This window comes from Tupaia chinensis, unplaced genomic scaffold, assembly GCF_000334495.1.
Source record: "Tupaia chinensis unplaced genomic scaffold, TupChi_1.0 Scaffold000012_1, whole genome shotgun sequence".
NCBI lineage: Eukaryota > Metazoa > Chordata > Mammalia > Scandentia > Tupaiidae > Tupaia > Tupaia belangeri.
Window position 1 is genome coordinate 3151350 of NW_006159442.1, and position 26248 is coordinate 3177597.

At 45.1% G+C, this 26248-nt stretch overlaps 1 protein-coding gene across 1 annotated transcript in view; it reads left to right on the plus strand.

Annotated features, from left to right (window-relative positions):
* The first annotated feature begins 2617 nt into the window (after positions 1-2617).
* LOC102501293 (O-acyltransferase like protein) overlaps positions 2618-26248 on the plus strand; it is a 54439-nt gene continuing 30808 nt past the window's right edge. The window contains exons 1-6 of the mRNA XM_027769324.1: positions 2618-2746; positions 5490-5568; positions 12355-12496; positions 15207-15433; positions 20665-20844; positions 21568-21670. Of these exons, the coding sequence (XP_027625125.1) occupies positions 2618-2746; positions 5490-5568; positions 12355-12496; positions 15207-15433; positions 20665-20844; positions 21568-21670 (860 nt within the window). The remainder of the gene's footprint in view (positions 2747-5489; positions 5569-12354; positions 12497-15206; positions 15434-20664; positions 20845-21567; positions 21671-26248) is intronic.

A 26248-nucleotide genomic window follows, 5' to 3' on the forward strand; every position in this document is an offset into this window, starting at 1 on the left:
GACAATCCCCCCCCCCCCCGACAAGGGAGAGAGACAGGTACACAGTGACATGTGTTTTGGTGTGATACATTAAGCAAGAGTCTGAAATGCTTGCAGCATCAACTTAAAGGATGATGCAGTACTTGCCAGGCGGACAGGAAGGAGAGGCATTCCAGGTAGAAAGAGCGACTCTGTGTGATGGCTTAGAGGAAGTGAGGCGGGCTAGGAGGATGATTCAGGCAGGGTGGGTCAGTTCACAGAGGGCCTTTTAGGCCATGCCCTGAAGTCTGGAGTTAGTCCTAAAGATCAGAACAGTCACACCTGGCTGCACTTTAGAATTACCTGGGAAATTCTGAAACCCAATTAATGCCCAAGCTCAAACCCTGACCAGTGAAGTCATTTGTTGTGAGGGGAGAGCCCGGAGAGAAATATTTTCGTGCAAGCGTCTGGTGAGTGTAAGGTCCATCAGGACTGGAGAGTCACAGCACATGGAAGAGGTCTGCAGAGTTTTTCTCTAACGGGCCGGGCAGTACGTTTTCAGCGTGGTGGAGCATACAGCTTCTGCCGCAGCTGCTCAGCGATGCTGCTGTGTGTGAAAGCAGCGCCGACAATATGTAACTGGAAGGGGTGACATTAACCTGTTTTTGTCTTTGTGTAAAATGTCATTTTCGTATGGTTCAACCTAATAGTCTGGGTCCGGTTTTTTCCCTTACAAGCGTTACTGCCGCAGGCCTCTTACCACGTGCGCTCACACTGCCTCCCCAGGCAGCTTCCGGGACCGCAGGTGTCTGGGTCACTGGGCATATCCGTTAGGAAGAGTGCTTGGTTAGACCACAGACACCAACTCTGGCACTCCTCAGCATAAAGGCGACACTGGCAGGCTCTGGGGCAGCTCACAGGAAGGAGAGGAAGGCCAAAGATGGGGTCTCTGGACTAGTGAGCACCAAACCACCTTGGCGGTGACGCTCATTCTGCCGCCTCATACTGTACTTGGCTGCTGGTGGATGAGTGAAGGAGGACAAGTGAGAGAAGATGCAAATAAAAACTAAAGACTGAAAAGCTAGAAGTAAATCTACATATATCCAAGGTTTGAAATCATGGCAAATATTGAATGCAAAATGGATCATTTTGGGGGATAATTTTTAAGTTTCTTTTTTTTTCTTTTTTTTTTTTTTTGGAGAGGTTTTTGCTATAGGGTGCGTGCGCTCACCAGACAGACAGAGGCAGAGAGACAGAAAGCAAGAAATCACCCCCGGGGGGGAATGGCCACGCCGCAATCCCCTCTCCTCCATTCTCCTCTCGGGATCTTGGGCACGCATGCACACGCGCCCGGTGTGAATTTAAGCCACTGGGTCCGGAACTCGAACTGCGGTCGATTACGTGGGAGTTCAGTGACATAGCCATTACGCTAACTGCTAACTGGGAGCCCAAGTTTCTTTTTGTCATAAAGCACATGCACTTGCTGGAGAGAGACAGTGAGAGGGAAGAGAAATCACCCCATAGGGCAGATGGCTGCACCACAATCCCTTCTCCTCTGTTCTCCTCTTGGGATTTTGAGCCTGCACACACACTTGCCTGGTGTAATTTTCAAGTCGCTGGGACTTGAACCGTAATCAGCCAGGTGGGAGTACAGTGCCTTAACCACTATGTTACGACTGGCCTCTTGGGGGATAATGTTTTTTAGAAAATAGTTCTAAAGGAAATAGAAAAGTGACTAATACGCATATGTATAACAAGAATACCTACAAATAAGAGGACGCACATCAGATATGTGGAGTGGGGGAAAGTTAGGAAAAGGAAAGGAGATGAAGAACACGAAAGGAAACAGATTTTTTAAATGAAGGAAAGAAAGAAAGAAACACAAATAAACGTAAGGGGGACGTTGCAGAACCATTAACTGTGGAGTTTGATCATTCCCCCCTTTTGCTAATGGATGGTATTTTTAAAATTCAACTTTCTTAAAGTAAGTCCTCACCTCACAAACCTGGATTAAAATTTTATTTTCAACTGTGAATATTTTCTTAGGTCAGTAAGGATGAGTTGAGGGAAGAAACACTAGCAAATTTTTGTTCCTCTCCCACTACCCAGAAAACATTCCTTTTTACGTGTCAGAGAGCGCATGCACTTGCCAGAGAGAAATAGGGACAGAGCGAGAGGGAGGAAGCACCCCCAAATGGGACATGGTCACGCCACAGTCCCTTCTCCTCCATTTTTCTGTCCTGTTGGGATTTGGGGCCTGCACATACATGTGCCCAACCTATTTTTCAAGCTGTTAAGACTGAAATTTGAGCCACATGGTCAACCAGATGGCATCTGGGTCCCTTAACTATTCGGCCACCAGCTGGAAAGCATTTGTTTTTTAAAAGACGGCAGACTCTTCATCTTTTTAAGTAACTTGACAGAGCGTGTAATGGCATGAGATGGTGCATCTTTGTTCTCCTTTGAAGATGAGAGAGGCTGTGTTCGAAAGTGCAGGCTCGAACTGTGGCATCTGAGTAGATTTCTTTCTCTTCTTTTTTGGCCATATAAGATTGGTAGGTTTAGAAGGCGGAGTTGAGTACCTGTAAATTCATCGGAAAGTAACATAGGATGCTCATTTTGCAAACTTCTTTTGCTTTGAAATTTAGTGTATGATGCCATGGGGAAGCTTGGGAGCAATATTCTTAATGGAAACGTGGACAGGCTGGGATCTTACAGCGAGTGTCTCTCCACCCGCGCGCCCAGTGGACGCTTCCAAGGGCAATACTGCAAGCTTCATGTACTGCAGGTGAGCACCGGGAGTCTAAGCGCTTGCTCTTGAAGGATAAGGAAATGTCATGATACGAAGCACAATAGTACCCACTGATTACTTTTCTTTGCCTTTTTTGTTTCTTTAATTGCCAGAGGGCATGTGCAGTCAACAGAGCGAGCTGGAAAGAAAGTGCCTCCAATGTGGCAGAGACATGCCACAATCCCCTTCCTCCATTTCTTCATCTCACTGGGATTTGGGGCACGCACACGCACACACACACACACACACACACACACACACAGAGCATGTTTTTCAAACTTTTGGGGCTGGGACTTGAGCTACAGTGGGCCATGTGGGATCTAGTTCCTAATAAACAGTGTGGAGCTATGTGCTACTGTTCCATGTTTTTCTCCATCAAAAAGCTAAAAAAACCCATTGTATTATGATGTTTTGCAAAAAGTTAAAACTAGGGCCAACAGGTGGTATAAAGGTTAAGGTGCTGGATCCGCATGACCACCTGCACAATTCAACTCCAGGACTCGGGGGCTTGAAAATCACACTGGGCACATGTGTGTGCATGCCCCAAATCCTGAGGAGACTGGAGAAGGGATTGTGGAGTGACCATTCCCCCCTGGAGAGTGATTTCTCACTTTCCCTCTCTCTCTCTTTCTGGCAAGCACATGTACTCTTATAACAAAGCTAATAAAAATAAAAAAGACAAATTAAAATATTAGATAGTTGGCAAAAACTTGCTCAGTATCTTCCAAGTGTGGAACATTATTTTAGGCATTTGTCTTTAACAGAATACCTAGGTCTTGAGATATTCCTTCCATCACATTGTGTAGAGCGAGACCTTCGGATGACTTTCATAGGGAATTCAAGGTAAAACCTAGCCAGCAACTTCTCTAGCAAGATCATATACATGCTCTTCGAGTTAGTTGGTAACTTTTTCTGCCCCTTCTCAGGCTAACCTGCTGCTGGGGCCCAGTGAGGATTTCCCTATACTTGGGATTTTTGAGTGCTTTCGCCCTTGCCCAGACCCTGACTGCATCCTTGCTGTCATGGAAAACACATCATTGCTTCAGACAGTGCAGGTCAAGCCAAAAACTTGGGATGCCGTTCCTGAGCTCTAACTCCTGACTCACCATCAGTTTTTGGAATACAGAGGAAGGGTGGACTTCCCATTAGCCTTAACCCCTTTCCCAGAAACAGAGCCCTCAACACAAATTCAAGGTCATCCCAGCAGATGGGCTGTGACTTTTCTGAATGTGTTCCTCAATCAGCTGGCCAGGGTTGCAGGGCTCATCCTCTTCCCAGCACACAAATCCTTTTATGCTCAGACACAAACTAGGAAGAGCACAGCCTCTTACGAAATACAGAGAGAGTTTGTGCATATCACACAGTAAAAGCAAGTTTCATCACTAGTTGGCTAATAACAATTGTACAAAGTAGCGACGAGAAGCCCAAGCTCTCTGAAATGAATGCTGTAATGTGATTTTACAGTGGCTGACCGTGGAGACAGGGACATGACCACCTCGCCTCATTGTCCTGCTGATGGCGGGAGTGATGATTGCTTGAGGGTTTAGTCAGTATATTCAAATATCACTTTCAAAGCAGATTCATGGTTTTAATATCACAGTGAAAGGTCAGACCTACACAATCATGTCAGTTACGTGTTTAGAAAAAGTATCCCATACATTTTTACTTATAATTTGATCTTTTCTCTACTGGGACAGGCATCATAATTATTGATTTATTAATAAAATATTTATTTGATACATTGTGTCCTGCTACTAAGACATATCAACTTGGCAATGGTATTGAAAATTGTAGGAGAGTCGATTCTTTTTTAAAAACTTTTTTCTGTATTCATGATAGAGCACATGTATAGATGCAGAAAAGTGAGCAAGAGAGAGAGAGAGAGATGAGCACCCTCCCCGGTCTGGTCACACTGCCATCCCCTTTCTCCTGTCCTCTAGCCTGTTGGATCTCGCTCACGCCTATAGAGGCCTGGTGTTTTCCAGGCTGACCAGGCTGGGGGCTAGAACCATATTTGCCATGTGGGATCTGGCTTTCCTTGAGCAGCTCTTAACTGCTGTGCCATAAAGTCAGTGAAGTAGAATCCATTCTTAATGAATTCTACTGCGGAAGAAAGATACTCTGCGTCAGATGAACTGAAATTGGTGGCTGCTTTGGAAATAATCAATTAAGCTTGGGGTCCATTTTATTTAAAAGTGGATACATCTGATGCTCTAAAATAAACTTGAACCACTCTGTAATGGAAAAGCCATCTCTCTCTAAGAATTATTTACTTAGCTTTATTTATTTACTTATTTTTATATATATATATAATCCCTTTTCCTCCATTCTCCTCTCGGGATCTTGGGCACACACGCACAAGTGCCAGGCGTGAATCTTAAGCCACCGGGTCCGGGACGCGAACTGCGGTCGACTACGTGGGAGTCCAGCGACATAGCCATTACGCTAACTGCTGGTTCCCTACTTATTCATATTTTTGACCAGAGAGAGGGAAAGTGAGAAAGCAAGCCACCAGGTCATGAACTCAAACCGCATTTGACCATGTGAGAGTCTAGCACCTTATCCACCACACCACCTGCCTGCCCCTGAATAGTCATCTCTGTAAGAAGTTAGAAGACATCTTTTATCAATGCCCTTTTCTCCCAGTCTGTTTAATTTATGGGCAGTGCAGCAGCAGCTTTTCTTGGAAATGATCTACAAACAGTAAAATGAAAGAACATTGTGGCATTGCATTTCCCAGGATGGGGCCGACTACAGTGTTGGCGTGTGTGTTCCTGATTCTTGTGCTGAAGAGGATGTGACCATGATGTCCCAACTGGGTAGGTACAAAAGAATACCCGAGGAATCTATCTCAGTATAAATCTCATATAAAGTTTGAAAATAATCCAGTTCCTCAGAGCCAACAAAGGCCATTCCTTCAGGATTGAACCCACCTTTCATCCTGATAAATTCAATAAACCAAGAATAATGAAGTTCTGGGGGGGATTGGGAGTGGAGGTGGCAGAATAATAGAATAGATAGAAAGGGAGAGAAAGACAATAAAAAGGAGGTAGGAATGAGTCTTTTTTCATTTTGAGAGGTTTTTGCCATAGGGCATGCATGGTCTCCAGAAAGAGAGAGAGAAAGAGAGACAGAAAGTGAGAAATTGCCCCCAGGGGGAATGGCCACCCCGCAAGCCCTTCTCCATTCTCCTCTTGGGATCTTGGGCACGCATGCACATGCACCCAGCGTGAGTTTAAGCCACTGGGCTGGGATTTGAACCGTGGTCGACTACATGGGAGTCCAGTGATGTAGCCATTACGCTATATAAAGACCCAGAACTGAGTCTCTACATAGTAAAATGTAAAATTACATCATCTTTGCTCACCCACAGCTGCCTGGTTAGGCTTTAAGAAAGGAGGGAGTTGGTGTTGGTTTCCATATTGTGAATGTTTTCTGTTCCTTCCATGTGTGGCAATCTGTCATCTGCCAAATCCAGAAGGCCATTCTGAACTGAGATTGTGTGAGGTCAACGTGTTGTAATGCATTAGTGTTAAGAGCCCAGCATTTGGTTTTGGTTGTTGCCTCCCAGCTGTGTGATCCTGGGCAAATCACTTAATCTCCCAAGCTCCAGTCTCTTCCTCTGTGCAGTGAAGGGTGGGTTCTGAAGTTCTGTATGGGTCTAACCCTTTATGGGGGATAATAATTTCTGGCTTTAGCTATGCAAAAGGGATAAATTTTAGTCCACGTGGAAACTAGTTTGATTTCCTCTAAGTCAAATTTTCAAAGCAAGAGCTTTAAAGACTAAAATTTTGCCACTAACATCTTTGTATTCATTCTAGTCATATGACTGAGAACATGACACATTACTAAGAGTTCTTTAAAGTGTTGCTATTGCAGCTAGTTTTCAATAATCTTCCATTATCTTCTGAGTTTATGACAACCACTATAACTTTGGGTACACTAGCAAGCCAAGTAGTTCATGTACTGTTAAAAAAACTCAACAAATTATTATAAATCAGATTAAAATTTCAATTGTTACAGATCACCATAAATAGCCTAAACTGCAGAGTTATTATTAAATTAATGTTTCAAATGAATAAGTGACTCCTTAACTCTGAAAGTCTTGGGGCCCGTAGGTGGTCTAGTAGTTGAGGATCTGAATTCCCACATGGTTTTGTTTTTTTTTGAGAGATTTTCACTGTAGGGCGCATGCGCTCGTCAGACAGACAGAGAGAGACATAGAGACAGAAAGCGAGAAATCACCCCCTGGGCGGATGGTCACGCCGCAATCCCTTCTCCTCCATTCTCCTCTCGGGATCTTGGGCACGCACGCACACGCGCCCGGCGTGAGTTTTAAGCCACCGGGTCTGGGACACGAACCGCGGTCGACTACGTGGGAGTCCAGCGACATAGCCATTACGCTAACTGCTGGTTCCAAAATAACCTTTTTTTTGGAGAGGTTTTTGCTTTAGGGCACGTGCGCTCGCCAGACAGACAGAGAGAGACAGAGAGACAGAAAGCAAGAAATTTCCCCCCCAGGGGGGATGGCCACGCCACAATCCCTTCTCCTCCATTCTCCTCTCAGGATCTTGGGCATGCACGCACATGCGCCCGGCATGAGTTTTAAGCCACCAGGTCCGGGATGCGAACCGAGGTTGACTACTTGGGAATCCAGCGACATAGCCATTACGCTAACTGCTGGTCCCTGAATTCCCACATGGTTTGAGTCTGGAACCTGGCAGCTTGCTTTCTCACTCTGTTTCTCTCTGGTGAGAGCAAATTAAAAAATAATAATAACAAATAAAATTAATAAATAATTATTTTAAAAAGAGCTCATGGTTTTTATTATTTAACTTTATGTATTAGCCTAATTTTTCTGGCTAATGCTAGGCTTACTAGCCAAAATAGCATTAGAATAAAATGGCATGTTTGAAATAATTACTATTAATAAAAAGAAATTTGAAAAAGTAGCATTTGGAGATAAATAAGGTAAAGAGAGTTTTTTCAAGGAACCTGAAAAATGAAATGGCCTGGTTAGTGTGCGCTGAGCCAACGTGGGGGGACACGTTGGTGGCATTTCGCCTGCATGGGGGGATGTAGGGGCGGACTTTAGCCTGTGCTGCCTCGGCCTTTCTCCAGCTTCGGCGCAGAGGCAGTGGAGAGAAATCAGTGCACCTTTGTGCAGGAGAAAAGGTCTTCGTCTGGAAAGGATTTGTCGGCTATTTCTTAAAGCCTTTTGGTGGAGTTGCCAGTATTTTCTGTGCAGATGTGGGGACGACCCAGCTCAGCAATACCAGGCAGAAGCCCTTTGCATAGACTTAGTTCATCCAAGGAGGGAGAATGGGAAGACTGTAAAGGTAGGCCAAGACAAAAATGGCCCCAGAATTACAGAGGGGGGAAGATTCTGGGCAGGTCAGAGCTCGTGGCTTTTGGCCAAAGGCTAGGGTAAAACACTGCACTGTCATGGTCATGGAATATTAGGAAATTTCCCCCCAATAAGCTTTATGTGAGTTCCTGAGAATAAAACTGTAGAATAGGAAAGTGTTGAGAGTATAGACAAAACTTAGATATGATGAGTATGAAACCTGGTTTTAGAGTATTTCCCAAAATATTCAAATCCATGCATCTCAGTGGCCCTTATTACGTCCATCTCCTAGGGCTCCCAGAACAGATCACCACCAACTTGGTAACTTATTACAAGAGAATTGTATATTCTCACAGCCCCCCACTTTTATTTTTTTTTGAGGGGTTTTTGCTATAGGGCACATGCAATCTCCAGAAAGAGACAGAAAGCAAGAAATCACCCCCCAGAGAAGATGGCCATGCTGCAATCCCTTCTCCTCCATTCTCCTCTCAGGATCTTGGGCATACGTGCACACGTGCCTGGTGTGAGTTTAAGCCGCCAGGCCTGGGACTCAAACTGTGGTCGATTACATGGGAGTCTAGCAACATAGCCATTACGCCAATCCCTATTCTCACAGTTCTCAAGGCTAGAAATCAGAAGCCAAAGTGCTGATGAAGTTGGATACTTTTGGAAGTTGTGAGGCAGTGTCTATCTGTTTCATCTTCTCCCCTAGCTCCTGGTGGTGGCCAGTGGTTCCTGGCACTCCTTGGCCTGTAACATCATTTCAATCTCCACCTCCGTTACGTGTCCCTTGTGCGTCTCTTTATGTCCAAATTTCTCTTTAATAAAGACACTGGTTGAATTTAGGACCCACCCTAATCTCATATGACCTCGTCTTAAGTTCTTTACATCTGCAAAGACCCTGTTTTCAGATAAGGTCACATGCCCAGGTACGGAAATTAGAACCTGTACCTTTTTGGAGGAGCACAATTCCATCCAGAACGCTACGTCCTAGTAACTGGGGAAAAAAGCATGCATATCTGAGCTGTGGAGAATGGGGGGAGGGAGCTACAGTTAAGAGCCCGAGAGAGAGGTTTACCCAGGGGGCTTGAGCTGGCCTGGAGTTAGGAAGAGGCGGGATAAGAAGTTGGTAGAAAATAGCTCAAACAAGGGTTGCCAAGAAAAGTGTTGTATTCTCCTGTGTAGACCTGGAGTCTGGCACAGTGTAGACACGTAAGGTTGGTTGAACGTGCTAGGCCGCTAGCTGGTTTCATTTACCATGGCGGAATTATAGGGCTGAGTGCAGTGCTTGTCCTTAGTGCTGCAGGGACCATCTGTCTCTAGACTCTGAGAACATGGACTCCAATCACTGAGGGGGGGGGGTGTCAGGTGGGCTCAGGAAGTCTACATGGTCAAGGGATGCCACATACTGAGTCGGGGCCTGCTTCTCAGCCCAAAGGCAGCCTCCCTTGAGTACAGTGATGGGTGAGTCTCTTAAAGTTCCTTTGAAATCACGTTTGGGGGGCCATCAGGTGGCATGTTGGTTAAGGGCACTGGATTTCCATACGGTCGACTGCGGTTCAAGTCATAGATCTGCTTTCTTGCTTTTCTTTTCTCTTTCTCTCTGTTTCTCTTTGGTCAAATTAAAAAAATAATAATAACAAATGAAATTAAATACAATAATTCTTTAAAAAAAAAAACAACAAAGAAATCACGTTTGGAAGCCAAGGGCTCTGTATTCCTGCTCATTCTGCTCCCCACCTGTCTCTTAGGCTCTAAGTATTCATGTGACCAGCAAAAGACCAAGTGAACACTGTACAGGAAGGGACAGTAGTGTCCAATGTGAACGCATCACGGTATGGGCTCCTCCCCTGGCCGCGTCCTCTCCATGGGCTGAGATGTCTATAGGACCAAGAGGACATACCCATCTGGAGATTGTTGCCTTCTCTTTCTACTCTGGGACACACTTTGAGGGCCTAGGACCTTAGAATTGCCTGTCCAGAGGGCCCAAGTCCCTTCTCAGGAGTGACTGCAGCAGGAGTGGGGCTAGGGGTGGAGCTTAGGTTGTCCCAATTCTGTCTGTAAGGCACCTGTTGGCAGAGGATCAGGGTGCAGGAAGACAAGGGAGGTGACCCGAAGCTGTGGACAGAGTGCTGTGAAGGCTTCCCCGTACCTCCTGCCCCAAAGTCCTGCAGACGTAAGAGGTGAGACTGAGTCTGGAGGCTGAAGAGGATGATTCCTGCAGGGTAGTCAAGGCTGACACTTTGTATCACACATACACATAACACAGACACACACACACACACACACACACACACACACACACACACACATATGCTTGGTTCTTTTTTCCCTTTTTTTTAGAGGTTTTGCCTTAGGGTGCACGCACTTGCCAGAGAGAGAGACAGAGAGAGGGAAAGTAAGAAATCACCCCCCACCTGGATGATAGTCATGTTGCAATCCTTTCTTTTCCTGGGATTTTGGGCATGTATGCACACATGCCTGGAGTGAGTTTCAAGCTACCAGGTTCGGGACTTGAACTGCAGTCGGCCATGTGGGAGTACAACGACGTAACGGCTACACCATCTGCTGGCTCTAACATGCTCAGTTCTTATAAAAGTTCTTACTGCCATCATTGTTCTGGCTCCATGGTTGGTCCTGGAGCAGTTCAGAGGCTCAAAGTCCCTGCCAAACTACACGATAGCTATGGCTTTGCAGCTGGGAAGAACCACATGCTCCATGTGATAAGTAACCAGCTTGGGACATCTCTGGGGCTAAGCGAGCAGCACATTCCCCCATGAACAGAGTCGGTGACCTCCAGGTCTGCCCCCTGCAGCAGCGAGGCCTGGACTGCATGTTCTCAGGTTCCCCAGGTGGTCTGAGTGGTCCGGGTGGCATTCCTTACCATCGGCCCCCTTGCTTGGAGGGCAGCGCCCCTGTGATGGAGATGCAGAAAGATCACCAGTGAGGACAGTGGGGGCTGGGATACATGTCCTGGGTGATGTTATGCTTGCGCTCTCAGGGAAGGGAGGATTCAGCTGGAACAACAACAACAACAAAAAAACCCAAAAAACAAAAGCAAAACACTTTTAAAAACAATGGAAGTGAGGGGAATTAAATCTGGGATCCAGACATGTATTTCATCATTTTCTTCCTAGTTCTGTGGTCTCGTTCTTTGCTGCACATAGAGCCCTAAGTTAAATTTTTAAAAATTATTTAACTTATTTTATTATTATTAGTATTAGTAGTAGTATTCAATTTGAATATAGAGAGACAGAGAGAGGGAGAGCGAAAAAGCCAGGCACCAGGTCCGGGACTTGAACCACGGTTAGCCATGCGAGAGTCCAGTGCCTTAACCACCATGCTACCTACCAGCCCCGCCCTAAGTTAAATTTAAAAACTAGTTTTCTACAGTGCAGATGAACTCCAGCATAGCTTTTCATCTTTGTTTTGAATTTCCCTGTGCTCTCTGTTGCTTCCTGTACTGTTAAGAGAGACAGAGACAGTGAAAGGGAAAGTGAAAAATCACTCCCCAGGGGGGATGGCCATGCCACAGTATTTCTCTTCGTTCTCCTCCTGGGATCTTGGGCATGCATGCACATGCACTCAGCATGAGTTTTAAGCCATCAGGTCCAGGACTCGAACCGTAGTCGGCCATGTAAGAGTCCAGAGATGTAACCACTATGCCAACCACTGCTATCTGTTGGCCCCATACTTTTCCATTATTGATAGAAGTTTCCCTATTTCTTCAGCTAGAAAGAAAGCACTAGGCAGGCATTCTCATAGGGTCTTTAAGCCACAACCCACCCTCGGTGCCAGCCAGCCCATATCACCGGCAACGTGCATTCCCAGTAGTGAACCTAGGTGAGCCGCTTGCATTACAAATGTGCCACCGCTTGGCTCATAATCTTCCACTTTATATTGTATTTTTATCTCTTGTGTGGACCTGATCACAAGGAAATCTAGGCGGGCAATGGTGCATTTGTAGGCTTGTTATTCTCAATGTTATGTGCTAGAAAAATTGCCAACGTCTGGGCAGGCTAAGGATCAGGAGTCCTGTGTCCCTTTCCAGTCGGGTGAAGAGGTCCTACTTCTGGGAGTCTCTGTGTCTTCGTGTCCTAGTTGCCCCATCTGTAAATCAGATGTATCCAAGCCAGCTGCTTTTAAACCTTTTTCAGAGGTTTGAAATGATAGATGTGGAAACACTTGGAACAGTATAAAAGCATTATTGCAAACTAAAGTATTACCATGATCTGTTTTTTTTTTCTTCTCTTGGTAGATATTTTAAGATTCAGAAACACTTCATTTTGGGCCCCTTCCCTTTCTCTCTTTACACCGAATTCTTCCTCCTCATCTGGTGGGAGTGTGGCCAGATGTGCTGCTGGAATGTTCCCCCTGGACATGTTTGCTGCTGTGTGTCTGTGAGTATATGGCATCTGGCTGGGATGTTCTCTTTTGGTTCCATTTTGTCAGTTTCTGCTCAACACCTAGCTTTAACCACTTCATTTCACTCACTGACTGATGTCTGGTCAATACTGCCTATTTGCAGGGTACTATGGTCTGAATATCTGTGATCCCCCCAATATATATGTTGAAACCTATTGTTGTGATGGTATTAGGAGGTGGGACCACTGGGAGGTGATAGGTCATGAGGGTAGAGGCCTCATAATGGGACTAGTGCCCGTTGTATAAAAGGGATCCTAAGAGCTCTCTGGCCTTTTCCACCATGTGAGTTCACAGCCAGAAGGTGCCATCTGTGAACTAGAAAGTAGTTTGCACCAGTCAACAAATCTGCCGGCGCTTTGATTTTGGGCTTTCCAGCCTCCAGAACTGCGAGACTAAGTTTCTGTTGTCATAAGGAAATGCAAAGATATTAAAGGGGAAAGCTGGCTGCACCCAAATGTGATTCAGTTTCAGGAACCTCTGAGAAATAGATCCTGTCCCCAAATATTCCCGTTCCTCACTGTGATGCCACCATGAAGATCAGTTTCTTTTACGGGAGGCAATGAGTCTCCCATGATCACTGCAGGCTCTCTCCCCTGCCTCTGGCTTGCATCTTGGATTGTTGATGGAAGTGGAAGTGCTGAGCCGTAACTCTTGAACCATGTACAGTTGTTCCTGAGAGATTCATTGATAGGACCTCCCGCGGGAAATGTCTGTGTCTGTTCTCACCACTATCAAAACTGCCTTTTAAATACTGGAACCAACTTGATGAGTGAAAAAGTCAGTTTAATTTACATCTTTGTAAAACTGGTGGGCTCGCTCCGCGGTGCAACAGTAATGCATTGCTCAGGAGAAGCTGGATCCCACGTGGCAGCCAGGGTTCAGATCCCTGGCCCTGTCAGTCTGGGTCATGCCAGGCACACTTGTGGGTGCCTATGATCCAGTGGCCCAGAAGACAGGGATCGTGATATGACCGGACCCTGAAGAGGGGCTTACCTCTCTCTTTCGGCATCTGGCTGGGATGTTCTCTTTTGGTTCCATTTTGTCAGTTTCTGCTCAACACCTAGCTTTAACCACTTCATTTCACTCACTGACTGATGTCTGGTCAATACTGCCTATTTGCAGGGTACTATGGTCTGAATATCTGTGATCCCCCCAATATATATGTTGAAACCTATTGTTGTGATGGTATTAGGAGGTGGGACCACTGGGAGGTGATAGGTCATGAGGGTAGAGGCCTCATAATGGGACTAGTGCCCGTTGTATAAAAGGGATCCTAAGAGCTCTCTGGCCTTTTCCACCATGTGAGTTCACAGCCAGAAGGTGCCATCTGTGAACTAGAAAGTAGTTTGCACCAGTCAACAAATCTGCCGGCGCTTTGATTTTGGGCTTTCCAGCCTCCAGAACTGCGAGACTAAGTTTCTGTTGTCATAAGGAAATGCAAAGATATTAAAGGGGAAAGCTGGCTGCACCCAAATGTGATTCAGTTTCAGGAACCTCTGAGAAATAGATCCTGTCCCCAAATATTCCCGTTCCTCACTGTGATGCCACCATGAAGATCAGTTTCTTTTACGGGAGGCAATGAGTCTCCCATGATCACTGCAGGCTCTCTCCCCTGCCTCTGGCTTGCATCTTGGATTGTTGATGGAAGTGGAAGTGCTGAGCCGTAACTCTTGAACCATGTACAGTTGTTCCTGAGAGATTCATTGATAGGACCTCCCGCGGGAAATGTCTGTGTCTGTTCTCACCACTATCAAAACTGCCTTTTAAATACTGGAACCAACTTGATGAGTGAAAAAGTCAGTTTAATTTACATCTTTGTAAAACTGGTGGGCTCGCTCCGCGGTGCAACAGTAATGCATTGCTCAGGAGAAGCTGGATCCCACGTGGCAGCCAGGGTTCAGATCCCTGGCCCTGTCAGTCTGGGTCATGCCAGGCACACTTGTGGGTGCCTATGATCCAGTGGCCCAGAAGACAGGGATCGTGATATGACCGGACCCTGAAGAGGGGCTTACCTCTCTCATTTTTACATGCCCATGCATGGACTCCATCATGAATTAAAACCAAAAACTGGTACGAAATTTTTTTGTTTTGTTTTTCTTTTTTGGTCCTAAGTTTATCTGCCACTTGTGCTTTTTTCTGGTAAATTACCTACTTGTATTCTTCAGCCCCGTCCCCATGTATGAGCTATTTAGGTTTTTATTGATTTTTTTGTTTGTTTTTTTTAAGAGTCTCCATATCATTATGCCTCAGCCTCCCAGCTGGGACCACAGGCTGTGCCACCATGACAGGCATAAGCAGACCCTCTATCTTGATCGGGCCAGCCTTACACTTGTGGTATCCTGCCTTCACCTCCCAAGTAGCCGGGATTGATATTTAAAGTTCATTAACTTAGAAAATGTAGAAAAAAATATTAATCTCTAATCATATCACTGACAAATGCCTCCCTTTGGGTTGCTTTTTCTTTCTTTCTTTTTTTACAATTAAAATACACAGTTAAGTGAAATTCATTACTCTTCTCCTGTGTAACATTTTTCATTATTTTTATGCATAGAATATCATTCCTCACCCTAAAAATTGTTAAATATTTGCCTATGGAAACACGCAGTAGCTTTGCCTTTCATAGGTTGTTTTTTCACCTCATTCGGTGTCACGTGAGGTTGGCCGCTGTGTGTCTTCTGCCTGCAGGTGCATCGTCTTGCTGGGCCTCGCCCTTCCTCTGGCTGGAACTGTCTATGTGGCAGCCAGAGGGTGGGGGTTTGATGGCAGGATGTCACCAGTGCCGGGGACGCCTTCGGCCAGGTACGGGAGTCTGCCCCTCAGGGAGATGGAGAACAACGAAGACGGGAGCAGAACGCAGTGGATGCACCACCTGGCTCATCTCTTACTGGCAGGCATCCGGAGCGGAGGAAAAAGTAGGCATGTTCATGAAACCAAGGCCACCCCAAGAGCTGCCGTGACTGAGTATGCAGTGGGAGAGCCCCTTTAGGGCTGGATTCTAGTGGTGCCGGCAGCCTTGGAATGCCAGCATGGAGGCTGGACCTCTGCTGGCCACAGTTCAGCCTCTGTTTATCCAGGATGCGCTAAGGCAAGGCGAGCTCGCGGGAAGTGTTGCTTTATTTCTTGTGTCCAATTACCCAGTGTGCTTTTGTGCTAGTCAGAGACTAGGTCAGAACCGAGCCTGGGGTTTCACTGTAGTACGCCTCCCAGGAACAATTCCATGATCGCGTGTGTCCTCAGTGTCAGAGTCCCACACAGGACTCAGAGACGCTTCCTGCCATCCCCAAGATACGTGACTTACTTAGACACTGAAGCCAGGGGTGCGAGTGTGCAACGCAAGGCTGTGAGCCAGGAACACCCAGCACGGTGTAGGGAGAGGCTGGATTCCCCACCGCGCTGCGCTTCAGTGACAAATCAAGTGTTCCTTCATTTCCACCTGGCGACATGGCAAGACAATAGAAATAGAAACACATCAGTATCTCAGGCGAGAATAGCCTGGTTATGCACACACCTTTAGAACATGTGCAGTAGCTTTTGGTGGGTCCCCTTTCTTCTACTAGGGGGAGAAAAATCAAACACTTTAGTGAGCAGACCAGAAGAGGAGAACATGTGATAGACCGGCTTCCAGACTGTGTCTCATGTGGAAGGCGTGAAAGTGATTTTCTCAGAGTCAATTCAGATCTTAAGGTAAAGCCAAAAATAGCAGCAACACCAACCAGAAACCCCAGCAGCAACCAAATGTGCTTGCATAAGAGACATTCTCCCAGAAGGAACTGAGGAGGTAATAAGGTTTGGGGACCACCTCCTCCCCATGGATGGAAGCAGTCTGCAAGCCTGGCGGCTCCCTCTGAGCCCTTCTGGATGGGAAGTGTTCATTGCTAGGCTTCGAGCCAGCGCTGATCCCCACTGTCCTGTAATGTACACCCAGAGGCCCTGGTTTTTCTTCTAGGGTCCCCCAAGGTAATTACACTCTCTTGATTATATTATAGCCTCAACAGATATCAGGGACAGCTCTGCTAGCAATGCTCAGGTCTCAGAATCTCTCAAATGCCTCTCACATGATGTGGTTCGAGACCTTTCTCCTCCTGTCTCTGGCTGCCCTGTGAACATTTCATAGCATGGCAGAGAGAACATGTGCTTACTGATCCCCAGTCAGACCTGCTTTGGCTGCCCACCCTAACCTTGGTCAGAGGTTCGACTTCTATGAAACTCGGTTTGCATCTGTCAAACGGGCCTATAATGAGGCTCACTGAAGGAATTCAATGAGGTCACTGTACTTACCTCCTTCTAAATTCATCGCTCTATTTTTTATTCTCTTTAGTTAAGTCAGGAGAGGAAAGAAAGGGCAGGGGCTTACCCGCCAACGCCTCTTGCTTGGGCTGTCCTGACCTGTCTGACTAGGGCCCGAGGGGCAGATGGATGCCGCGGACCTGCCTTGTGTCTCGGTCAGAACGAAAGGGTGTCTTGGTCATCAAATTCCTTATGGCTTTCATCTGTGTAGGCTGGCCCACGAACCCTGCGTTTCAGGCTAGATCGCGGGACTTAGGGCACACACACCTGTTACGGTGTCAGGGATCAGTCCCTGAAACTTTAGGTTCCTTGCCCCTGATGGGACTCCCTGTGGTCAATGGAGTGCTGCGGTTATGTGGGCTTTTTCAGCAGGGTCATTTGGGGCCCCAAATGGGTCCCACATCCCATTGTCATAGCAGACTGTTTTTTTTTTTTTTTTGTATTTACTCTCAGCAGAGATAAAATATCACATTCCCAAATCATTGGAAATAAAAATTGAGGTGGAGGGACCCCAAGATTCAGCAGTTTTTGCCTTCCACCTTTACATTCACCAGTGAGTCAAATCGACATAAGACCACCATGTTTTTTGGAAGTTTAGAGTCAAATAGCGCACTTTAGATTTCTAATTCTTTATCCTCCAAATGTTGCATTTACTTACAGTGGTTTCCTGTTAGTGAGCCTGTCCTTTGCTATTTAGTTTTGTTTTTATTTTTGTTTTTTTGAGAGGTTTTTGCTATAGGGCACGTGAGTTCACCAGAAAGACAGAGACAGAGAGACAGAAAGCGAGAAATCATCCCCCAGGGGGGGATGGCTACACTGCAATCCCTTTTCCTCCATTCTCCTCTCAGGATCTTGGGCACGCACGCACATGCACCCAGTGTGAGTTTAAGCCACCGGGTCCAGGACTCGAACTGCAGTCGACTATGTGGGAGTCCAGTGACGTAGCCATTACGCCATCTACTGGTCCCTGTCCTTTGCTATTTAGATGAGAAAAATACGAGCAAAAGTCTGAGGAAGTTTCCATGAAGTTAATAGCTATGGATATCAGCCCCTGGAAGTCAAGGTTCTCTCCCTCATGATCTGCTGCTTAAAGTGAGCTCACAGTAACAATAACCAAGAAAACAAAAGAAAGTGTGAAGTGGTTTAGAGCACTGTCATATCCAGAGGCTCTCAAACTTCATGTGTGCAGAACCACCTAGAGGGCTGGGCTCTAACCCAAAGGTTTTGATTTAATAGGTCTTGGGGGGCCTGGAAATGTGTATGTCTAACAAGTTCTCAGGTGAGGCTGGTGATCTGGGGACCTTTGCTTTGAGGACCAGTGACCATGTGCATCGCACCACCCAATCTTCCTCAAGTCTCTAGGGCTTGTACTACAAAGGGTCTTCAAAAGTTCATGGAAATGCATATTATGAAAAAATTATGCATGGATTTCAAATTTTTGCACCAAAATAAACATGTACTTGAATCTTGTTTTTTCCATAAACTTTTTGAAGTCCCCTCATATTTTTCACTTACAAATGACCAAAATGGGACTTGAAAGAGGCTGTTTTCCCTATAGACCATGTATTTGCAGAAGATTTCATAAAACACCGATAGTTAACTTCATCCACGAGTAGAATTTAGATGAAAACAAAACAAAACAAAACATATTGAACACTGGCTTGCAAAAGCAGGCAGATGTTTGACATTGGTCTAGAGTTCTCACAACCATCCTGCCAAAAATTAGGCCCATTTTAGAAGTGAGGAAACGGGGGCTCAGGCAGGTAAAGAATTTGGCTGAACTTGCCAGAGTCCTGGTCCCGTACCCCTCCCTTGCAGTACACAGCTTCTCAGGAAACTGAGGAGCCAGGTGACAGCGGGTGTCGGAAACTGCTGATTATGCCACGTTCATTGCCAATTCCTGGCGAGTGAACGACCCTTCAATGAAAGCACGAGTGTTGCCTTCAGGTGGAGACACAATCGCAATGAATGGAAAACCTCATAGCTGGAACTCCAGAATGCTAGGTAGTGGGATTCTTTAATTGGAGAAATTAATTTGGATTCCCCAAGCTAGGTTATTATTTTTGAGAAACTTTTTCTATTAGGGCATGTGTGTTCATCAGAGAGGCAGAGACAAAAAATGAGAAATCATCCCCACAAAGAGAATGGCCATGATCCCTTCTCCTCCGTTCTCCTCTCAGGATTCTGGGCACCCATGCACACACACATGCCTGGTGTGAGTTTCAAGCCACTGGGTCCTGTACTTGAACCATGGTCAGCCACGTGAGAGTCCAGTGCTTAACCACTATACTACCTGCTGGCCTTTCCAAGCTAGGTTATAAGCCAGATGTCGTTTGTAAAGAAATTTTAATTCTTTTTTTTTTTTTTTTGGAGAGGTTTTTGCTATAGGGCACGTGTGTTCACCAGACAGACAGAGAGACAAAGAGATAGAAAGCGAGAAATCACCCCCCCAGGGGATGGCCACGTCACAATCCCTTCTCCTCCATTCTCCTCTCAGGATCCTGGGTATGCATGCACATGCGCCCGGCGTGAGTTTAAGCCACTGGGTCTGGGACTCGAACAGTGGTCGACTACGTGGGAGTCCAGCGACATAGCCATTATGCTAACTGCTGGTCCCAAGAAATTTTAATTCTTTAAAAAATTATTAGTATCCCAATGTTTAAAGCATGAACTCTGTCCAGGAGAAAAATATGAGCTCTTGGAGCTGGCTTGAGCTTTGAAGTTTCCTGCTTCATGATTCCAGTCACTTCACTGGCTCTCAGGATAGGTCAGATTCCATTTATGCATGGAATAAATTAAGCAAAAAGGATTAACCATTCTTAAAATCACAGGGCTTAAAATAGTGTTAGTAAGCTGTGATTTCTTTGAGTGCTTACCATGGGTTGGTCTCTATTTGGAGTAATTTATAAGCATTATCTCATTTGCTCTTGTTAGAGGTCTATGATTATAAAACCTATCTTGATTCTTATTTTGCAGATGTGGAAACTTAGATGCAGAGAAATTAAGTCCCTTGCCGAGGTCACAGAGCTAAGACATGGCGGTGTTTAACTGTAAGGCCTCCGCCCGTAGCTACTGTGCCAGCTCTCCCTCTGTTCCGTGCCTGTACCTTGACCTCTGCTAAGGATGTCACCTCCGATGAGTTCATCCTTGGGAGAGTGCCAGAGATGTCATCACAAGTGCACTGCTGGCTTTCCGGATCATGTGGTTTCTTGCTGAGGTCTATGTTCTCCTTCCCCTAATCCTTTGTAAAACAGGACTAGGGTCGAGGGTTGGCATCCCTGGGGGCCTGAATTTGAGCCTGCATAGTCTGCGCAAGGTATTGGGGGGCACTAACCTCAGTTTAAGTCTGTTAGGGAAGGTCAAAGTTCAAAGGAGAGGGAGACTGTGTATCAAAGTCTACAGAAAGATCAAGAGGAGATGATGAGGGCACCCGTGGCCTAGTGGTTAAGGCGACCAGATGCCACATGACTGTGTGGTTTGAGTTCTGGATCCAGTGACTTGCAAAACACACCAAACACATGTGTATGCGTGCCCCAAATCCTGAAAGGAGGGAGAGATTACAGAGAAGGGATTGCGGTGTGACCATCCCCAAGGGGAGGGGGATGCTTTCTCTCTTTCTTTCTCTTTGTTTCTCTCTCTCTCCCCCTGTTATCTGCTCTCTGGCAACTTTAAAGAGAGAGAGAGAGAGAGAGAGAGAGAGAGCACAAAATCCAAGTTTTATAGTCCAGAGTCAAAGCAAGAGAGCATTTGGGAGACTGTCAGCGGGTCTGGCTGCATGTCTTGGCCCTTGTTATGGGGTGGTGGGTGGTTAGGGCTGGCTGTCAGGATGGACGGTGATGTCTGTGCTCTTGCTCAGGGTTTCTCAGAGCCGTGGACTGTACTCTGCAGTGCTTTTCTTGGCAGAAGAATGTGCCAGCCATCTGGACTGCAAAGACACCAGCAAGTGCCTGCCCAGCCCTGAATGGCATCCGTGTCTTGAGTCTCCTCTGGATCATCTCGGGACACACCAGTCAGATGACTGCATGGCTGTCTTTGGGTACGGAGCTGACCAGCCTTTCCTCCAGGAGCAGTTGGGGAAGAGGGAATGCTTGGTGTCGTGGGTTGCATTTGGTCCCAGGACGGGAGGCTGGCAGCCTTTCTCACAAGCAGCTTCCCTTTGAGAGACATTGCCCATGAGCTTGCAGTGTTCGGTAGCTCTCAGGTATAAATCAGGCACGGGCTGCCAGGTAAATAGTGAGACCTGGGTGTTGTATTTGCATCACCCAAAGGTTGGGTTCCTTCGTGGCATGATTAATGAAGCCAGGAGCTATCGTTCTTTTCCTCCCTGACCAACAGGAACACATAAATAAACATCGTGCACTAATATTAAATCAGTGCTTCCCTACCTGTTCCCTGCGGCTGCACTCCCAAAGCACTCCTGCTGATCACAGTGGCACCTTCTGGGCATGGGGCTGAACCTGCGTGTCAGATTGAGGGGAAGGCCAATGCAGGCTGGGCTAGCGAAGCCTCACAGGTGGTCGGCCCCATCCATGAACAGGGGACGCTGCTGGGGACACCAGGGGCCTGTGGCCATGCTGAGAGCACAGAGGAGCTCAGAGCCTGAGTTTCGAGTAGGGACCTCAATCCCATCTTTTATTCCCAGTGTCACTTCCCACTGACTCATAAAACTGCACTTCAAAGTCGAAGGTATTTTGGAATCACGTGATTTTCTCCTATGAAACAAAAAGACACTGCCCTATTGTTTTCGCATTCATTACAGATAACGTGCTTGAATGGAAATCCCGCGTGCTTAGAAACCCACTGTACCTTTACTCTCGGAGCGGCCCGTTTTACCTCGGGGTTGATACGTTTTTCCTGATCAGGTAATGAGGCCGGACTGTGTTCTCTGTGCTGTCACGCTTATTGCTGTTGGTTATGAGAGGTGCATGCGGGTGACTTGGGGGTGACCTTTCTTTTCTTTTTTTTTAAATTATTTTTTATTTAATTGTATTCATTGTCATTATTTTATTTTATATTTTATTTTATTTTACTTTATTTTATTTTTTATTTTATTTTACTTTATTTTATTTTATTTTATTTTATTTTATTTTATTTTATTTTATTTTATTTTATTTTATTTTGCAGTTAACCAGAGAGAGACAGAGAGAGAGAAGCAAAGTGAGAAAGCAAACTGCCAGGTCCAGGACTTGAACTGCAGTCAGCCATGTGGGAATCCGGCTGCCTTAACCACCATGCCACCTGCCAGCCCCAAGGGTGACCTTTCTTAATGAGAAAACCTGCATGGGCTGCACTTATTCACAGGGGCCTCGGCGTGTGTTTATTTGCAGTCAATCCTGTTACCACAGTCGCTCTCCTCTGTACCTTCAGTCTCTTAAATAAGTGAGGCTGGCTTTGCACCGGGGGCCTTTTAGAGAGTCGTCGATCCAAATTGTTTATCTCAGTGGTGCTCAAATGGTCTGGTCTATGAACTGGTGCGGGTCCATGGTGAAGTTTCTGCTGCTCACCATGGTGAAACGGGAAAATTAAAATGATATGATGTCTTATACCTTTGTTTATTTCACTTAACTCATAATAGCTAAAATGTCTTAATTGTTTGATAAATGTCAGGCACGGTATTAAGTACTTGGAAGGAGTTTCTCAAATTGGCTTATAGTATCCCCTGGTAGTAGGGACTATTGTTAAAATCCCTCTTTCTTTTGTATTCTTTCTTTCTTTTTCTTTCTTTGTTTCTGTCTTTCTTTTCCTTTCTCCCTCCTCTCTCTTTTTCTTCCTTCCTCTCTCTCTTTCTCTCTCTTTTCCCACTCCTCTCTTTTATAGTCTCTATTATCTACACTTATCCTCTCTACTATTGTATCTTCAGATCTTTCCAGTTCTACCACGGAGTGGTCAGAGATGTTGGGTGTAGCTTCTATACTTTTACATTTGTAGTGGCTTGTTTTGTGCCCTATTATGTGAGGATCTTCAAAAACATCCCATGCAGAGGTAAGAAAAAAAGTATATTTTGTAGTTGCTGGGTGAAATATTCTATTTGGCTTATGGTATCAATGAGCTCCAGTGTCTCTTTTGTTTATTTGTTGTCTAGATGAGCGTCCTGTGGTGACAGTGGGGTGTTGAAATCCCCAGTGATGAGTGTGTTACAGTTGATATCTCTCTTTAGATCTAGCGGTCTTTCTTTGACATATTTGGGTGCCCAGGTGTTGGGTGTGTAAATATTTGTAATTGTTACATTTTTAGGTGGATTAATCCTTTTAGAAATGTATAGTGTCCTTCTTTGTCTCTTTTTATCTTTTTTTTCTTAAAGTGTATTTTATCTAAATTAGTATCACAACTCTGGCTCTTTTTCCCTTTTTTTCCATTATAGTTGCATGAAGTAATTTTTCCAGCCCTTCATTTTCAGTCTATTGTGTGTTTGTCAATAAGATGTGTTTCTTGTAAGCAATATATAGGGGGTTCCTATTTCTGTTGTTGCTGGTTTTTTTTTTTTTTTTTTTTTTAAATCCATTAAGCCAGTCTGTATCTTTTAGTTTGGGAATTTAATCCACTAACATTCAGTATTAATATCAATATGTGGACTTATCCCTATCATTTTGTTTCTCTCTCTCTCTTTTTTATTTCTAGTTGTACTGTGTTCTTTCATTTCTATTTACAATCCTTTAGTTTTTCTGGTGTAGTATTCTTTAAGAAAGTTGTGATGAGTTAGTCTAGTTTTGGTGACTTTTTTTAGCTTTTATTTATCCAGGAATGATTTTATTTTCCATTCTTATTAAAGGATAATCTTGCCAGATACGGTCTTCTTGGATGACATTGTTTTATTTTCAGAGTTTTAAATATGTCTTCTCGGGCCAGCAGATGGTGCGGTGGTTATGGGCGCTGGATTCCCACGTGGCCGACCATGGTTTGAGTCCTGGACCTGGTGGTTTGCTTTCTCACTTTCTCTCTCTCTCTCTCTCCCCCTCCCTCCCTCCCTCCCTCTTTCTCTGGTAAAGATAAATAAATGGATAAATAAATAAAGTCAAATAAACTAATTATTTTTTTAAAAAAATATGTCTTCTCATTCTTTCCATGCCTGCATTGTTTCAGCTGAGAGGCCTGATATTAGTCTAATGGGGTAAACTTTGTAAGTAACTTAACATTTCTCTCTTGCCATTTTTAGAATATTGTCTTTGTCTTTGATTTTTTACCAACTTGCCTTGGAGAGGATCTTCTTATGTTAAATCTACTTGGTGTTCTTTGTATTTCCTGGATTTGGATGTCTGCCCGCCACTCTAAATTTGGGAAGGTTTCAGCTATTATATCAGGAAATAAAATTTCTATGCCTTTACCTGTCTCTTCGCTCTCTGGAATATCCATTATGCAGTATCTAATAATTTAATTTCATTTGGGGTTTCCCCTATGTTAACCTCATTTTTAATGATTATTCTCCTCTTCTCAGTCACTTGAACTAAATCAAAGGTTTGTCTTCAAGGTCAGAGATTCTTCTTCTGCATGGTCTTATCTACTCATAACACTTTTGAGGGAGGTTTTGATTTTCTACACTGTATTCTTTATCTTCAGAAGTTCTGTTTTATTCTTTTACAGGATGTATATCTCTCTTTTTAAAATTTTTTTTTTTAGATTTTTTTGCTATAGGGCACATGCACTCACCAGAAAGACAGAGAGACAGAGAGACAGAAAGCGAGAAATCACCCCCTCAAGGGGGATGGTCACGCTACAATCCTTTCTCTTCCATTCTCCTCTCAGGATCTTGGTCACACATGCCCACACGCCTGGCGTGAGTTTAAATCACCGGATCCAGGACTTGAACCACAGATGGCTACATGGGCGTCCAGTGACATAGCCATTACGCCAACTGCTGGTCCCATGGATATATATCTCTTTATGGAGTTTCTCCTTCAAGTTGTGGAAAGATTTTTCTCATCTTGTAGAACTGGTTGTCTGTTTTCTCTTGCATCTCACTGAGTTTTGCTATGATGAATATTATGAATTATTTTTCAGATATTTCTGTGCTCTCTTGTGTTTTATCCATTTTTGTGAGGAGTTACTGTGTTGTTTTGGGAGGGGAGGTATTTCCTGTTTTTTTTCATATTTCTTGGAGTTCTGTTTTGGATTTTTAGTCATCTGGTGATAGATTCACTTCCTCCTACTTCTTTGGAGCTTATTTCTGTAGTTGTGTGCTCATGCACTTCCCTATGGTGTGTGTTAGCTCTGTGAAGATTTTCTTTTACTGTGGGTGGGAGTGTGGTATCCACAGTGGGAGTTTTGGCTACAGAATTCACAGAAGAGTTTCTCCCCTTTTTCTGCTTGTGGAGGGTAGGAGTTGCAGGGAGATAATTCCTCTAGAGCTTCACTGTCTCTAGATTTGGTTCCTGTATACCTAAGTCTCTCTGGTCCCATTGTGACTGGGAGCTGAGCTTCTTACTCTGAGACTGCAGGAACTGGGATGGTGATTGATGAAGGCCAGGGAAGCTCCTCTTCCTACACTCCAGGCTGGGATGGGGGCGTTGGTAGTCAGCTCAGGGAGGGTGGCCTGTTTCCCTTTTACTCCTGGGTAGGTGGTGGGTAAGGTGGCATCAGAACAGGCTGGGTGGCAATTCCTACCTTCTTAATCTGGGACTACAGGAACCAGAGTAGTGGTTAATGAAGGCCAGGGTAGCCCTTCCTCCCACTGTCCAGGCAGGGCAGGGGACGTTGGTGATCAGCTAACCAAGCCTTCTTTGTACCCATATTTTAAATTAACCTACCCATTATTTTGTCTTCATATTTCCTAATTTATTAATTTTTTTAAACATAGTATAGATGCTACTTTTGATTGATCAATTGATCTATTGTCTATTTGTCTCCACTGGGATCTAAGGCAAAACTTTTCTGTGTTGTGTGTTGTTGAGCTATCAGGGCCTAAAGCAGTGCTAGCCCTAGAGTTCCACTCAATAAATTGTTAAAGTGAATGATTTATTCTTTGTGTCATCCTAAGAGTCTTGTGCAATAGCTTTTTGAGGTAATACAGAGAAAGTTGGGGGGAATAACCTGAGACCTGGCCATTAGGGCAGCAGCTCATGCTGGGGGTTGACCAAGGTGACAACAGAGAATATTTTAGGCAAGCAGGGCAGAGCCTAATATCTGCAGCAAACCCACAAGTCATGTGAACACTGAGCACTTGGCTTTCCATCAGGGTTTAACTGAGTCTCCCTAGGCAGACGAAACAGGAGACCTGGGGTGGTCCTTGGAGGGTGTAAGGACTGCCCACAGAGCCTCAGTAAAAGAGCAGAGCTCTGTTCTTTGCAACACTGGTAAGTAAGAACATGCAAAAAAGACACCATATGCTGGGGTGGGATAGATTGACAGAGTTCCAGGCCCTGTGAGGGAGGCTGGCAAAGAGATCAGAATGGCTGGAAACAAAGCCAAAATTTAATCTGGAGAACAGGAAAGCTGCCACTAGGGAG